We start from the raw sequence: 3,317 nt of genomic DNA, 5'->3' as shown, positions 1-3,317 counted from the left end.
TACATAAGGTAAGGTGCCAATACACCAAAGAGCACCTGCCTTTTGACGCCTTTTACGATCATAATTAATATATCATTACTGTCGCCCGTTTTACACTTTTTTATTTTATTTACACGCGTACACCGTTCTGACTTGTGTTAAATTTGCATCATATCGAATTTTGTCGCTAGCCGGATCAGTGTGTTATGCAGGTAGGTAAATTAAATATATTTTTCTAAGAGTTTTGCATTTGAATTCATTGTACTAATATTTATATAGATAAATACAATATAAATAGTACTTTTCATACATCAAACCTATAATTCGTTGATTTGTGATTTAGCAGATATTTGTTAGTTCTATAGAAAAACATATTAGAAGACATATTTAGTTTTTATAGTTATACAGACAGAAAAAAATGGATTATTTTTATTTCAGCAACACAAACGGGATTTTTCAAAACAAAATGGAGGCTAGATGGATCGTCGTTGTTTTACTGTTGTCTACAGAAGTATTTGCTCAAATTCCAAACCCGTCAATCTTCCAATCTAGCCAACCACTGCAAACATTTCAAGCTCAAGGAACGCCTTTCCAAGGGGCCCAAGCTTCTCCAAATCAAATTTCGTACACGCCGTTTCAAACCGTTCCATTTCCGCCTTCTGCCAGTAATGCACAGCAACCGGTACCGGCCGGGCAACTTCGAATGACATTAGGAAGCCAGTTGCAACCTATGCAACAGCTGGCTGGAAATAATCTCCAACAAAATGCGCCGCAACAAGTTCAGATTCAAGGCACGACGTTTCAAGCTGCCCCGGGTACATCTTTGCAACCTTTCCAATCAGGACAAGCCGCTCAACAACAGGTTTCTTCGCTGCAAGCAACAAACAGTAATTCTGATATCGATGTACAGAAAACAATTCAGAGCACTGTGCAACAAGCCCAGCAAATTACACAAAACTCGGCGACTCAAAATTCGGGAACAGATTCGAATGTGGTGTCTAGAGACACGAAGCTGAACGGGAGCATCATCAGATTTAACGGGAAAGTTTTCATCGCAGAAAATAATGGACAGATGATAGAGGCCCCCACACTGGGACATTTAGTCGGACAGCAAATTGTCAATGGCCAAATCATTACACAAGATGATTCAAGTATGATTGCGGCCCAGCAAAATAACATTGCAGCCACCAATTCGTTAATACCCAGAATGTCATTCATAAACGGGCAAAATCCCATAAATAATGTGATGGCTCCCAATCAAGGGTTTTTCTCTCCTGGGCAAGCACCAATCCAACAACCGTTTCCATTTCCGGGACAAATGCGACCTAACCCGATGCAAAACGCTGTATTTCAAAATAGACAATTCATGTTACAAAATGGCCGAGTGCCCATGCCACAAAATATGATAGGACAATTTTCCATGCAGCGTCCGCCGCTGCCATTTCAGCAGCGACGACTGATGAGAAGACCGCCTCTTATGAGACCTCCGATGTTCCCAGGGCAACGGGGTGGATTCCGACAGGGACCTCCAGGGAGACAATTTGGTAAATTCTAAATATTACTAAAACTCTTATCATTTTCAGATCTTAGCAATTTCCTAACAAAAGTCTATGATAATTATATATTGCACACTAAATTTCAAATATCTTTGCAAAAGATTTTAGATTGCATCTTAACTTGTACTGTTGATCAAAGTTTAGCTTCATGTGGGTTTGTCTTTAATCATATTGAAAAGGTAGAAAACGTTAAAATATATGCTCTTGGTTTTGGTTGTTTGGTTTCTTTTTCTTTTTCATAAACAACAAAACTTTTTTTCTTTTATCTAGCAACTGAGATAAATATCAAGATAAATTGGGCGTTCTGATTGTAAGAATATTTTCACAATCAATGAAAATATTTGTACAACGAAAACTATCATCAATGGTCATTAATAACAAGACATTTAGCAAGCAATGCAAAGAAGAGCATAGGGCATCCACTTCGATATTAGGTGACAATTATAATGATATATTGCTGTTAGTCATCACTGGAGGTGTCTGGAATTTGTTTATCTCTCTTTCTTGTTTTGTTTCGACTCATTCCTACCATATTATCTTCACCGTTAATGGCGGTCATCAAACTCGATATTTGTTTAATATGCCGTATGTACCACCTACATGTATGTCGCTAAAAACAAAATGGCTACTACCACACCGGTCCTCTCCCTCGGCCACCACGAAAAGCCACCTTTGATTATTTGAAATTGAATATATACATCATGTTGATTTCTCAGCGTAATTTATAGATTTCAGGTGATATAATGCCAAAATCGTTCCGTGGCAATGAAAAAGTTGCTTGGCGATGTAACAATATGTCTCCCACGTCTCGATGTGGTAACTGTGTGACGCCTGAATGCACTTGGTGTTCCACCAACTTCATATCATTAGATGATAAATGGGTGCATAAAAATTCTGTGGTAATAATAAAAGACAAAACATATACATTCATTGTATGAAAAAAAGGCTATATAAATGCTTCGATCAGAACGCATTAACTTGTCTATTTCTCTGGACCACATTGACATGAAATATATGTGTATTTTGGTTTTTTGTCGGTAGGTTGAATTTAAAGTCCCTTAGCATCATAACCTCCAAGAAAAAAAACACCCTAGGATGGCGTATTTCCATAAACTGAACTTTCAGTTTGGCTTTATAATGAAAGATTGTGAAGTATTTATAGAAAATAATTGCCAAACCCCGCCAATTATGAAGCAAATGATTGATAGTATTACTGATATAAATTTTATGATCACGTATACATAAAAAAATATATGTCACCATGTTTTACAGGATGAGATGGGATCCTAAGTCCCACAGAATTGCAAGATCTTCATGAAACCATCATCTTCTTATCCATGTCTTGATTGCAAAGAGTTCTTAACCTACGGCCACCTAACGACAACCATTGCTGATTTCCCCGAGGGGAGATAACTTTAAAGAGCAATAAAGCCTCCGAGAATAAAAAAAACTTACAATATACAGAAAGTTGAATTAGCTTGATTTTATAATGTGAAAATACTTATCCTGTGTCCTGTATTTTTAACCGTGGACACATTCGACATTCAATTTTGAAATGTGCAAAGAAGGCGACAACTGAGTTACTTCTAGAGTTGAAACGTCGATGGGTTTCTAACGAGATCTAACGAGATCTTTGTTCTTGCACTCTTGTTTCCAATCCGTGCATGATTTTGCCTCGGTTCGAGTCCCCAGTGCTTTAATACCGAGCAAAGCTAGGCTCTAAATGTATACATTTAGTCGACGGGGGATGCTTACTCCTCCTAGGCACATGATCCCACCTCT

General features: G+C 37.8%; 1 protein-coding gene across 1 annotated transcript; it reads left to right on the top strand.

Moving 5' to 3' along the window:
* The first annotated feature begins 445 nt into the window (after nt 1–445).
* LOC125651221 (uncharacterized) lies at nt 446–1,534 on the top strand. The gene has a single exon (XM_048879800.2). The coding sequence runs from the start codon at nt 446–448 to the stop codon at nt 1,532–1,534; it is 1,089 nt and encodes a 362-aa protein (XP_048735757.1).
* Nucleotides 1,535–3,317: the final 1,783 nt, after the last annotated feature.

The sequence above is a fragment of the Ostrea edulis genome, chromosome 5 (genome assembly GCF_947568905.1).
Source record: "Ostrea edulis chromosome 5, xbOstEdul1.1, whole genome shotgun sequence".
Taxonomy (NCBI): domain Eukaryota; kingdom Metazoa; phylum Mollusca; class Bivalvia; order Ostreida; family Ostreidae; genus Ostrea; species Ostrea edulis.
This window is presented reverse-complemented; position numbering and strand designations above follow the sequence as displayed.

Bases quoted from the DNA above. Each gene is read 5' to 3' on its own strand.
- LOC125651221 (XM_048879800.2), top strand. From the start codon at position 446: ATGGAGGCTAGATGGATCGTCGTTGTTTTACTGTTGTCTACAGAAGTA.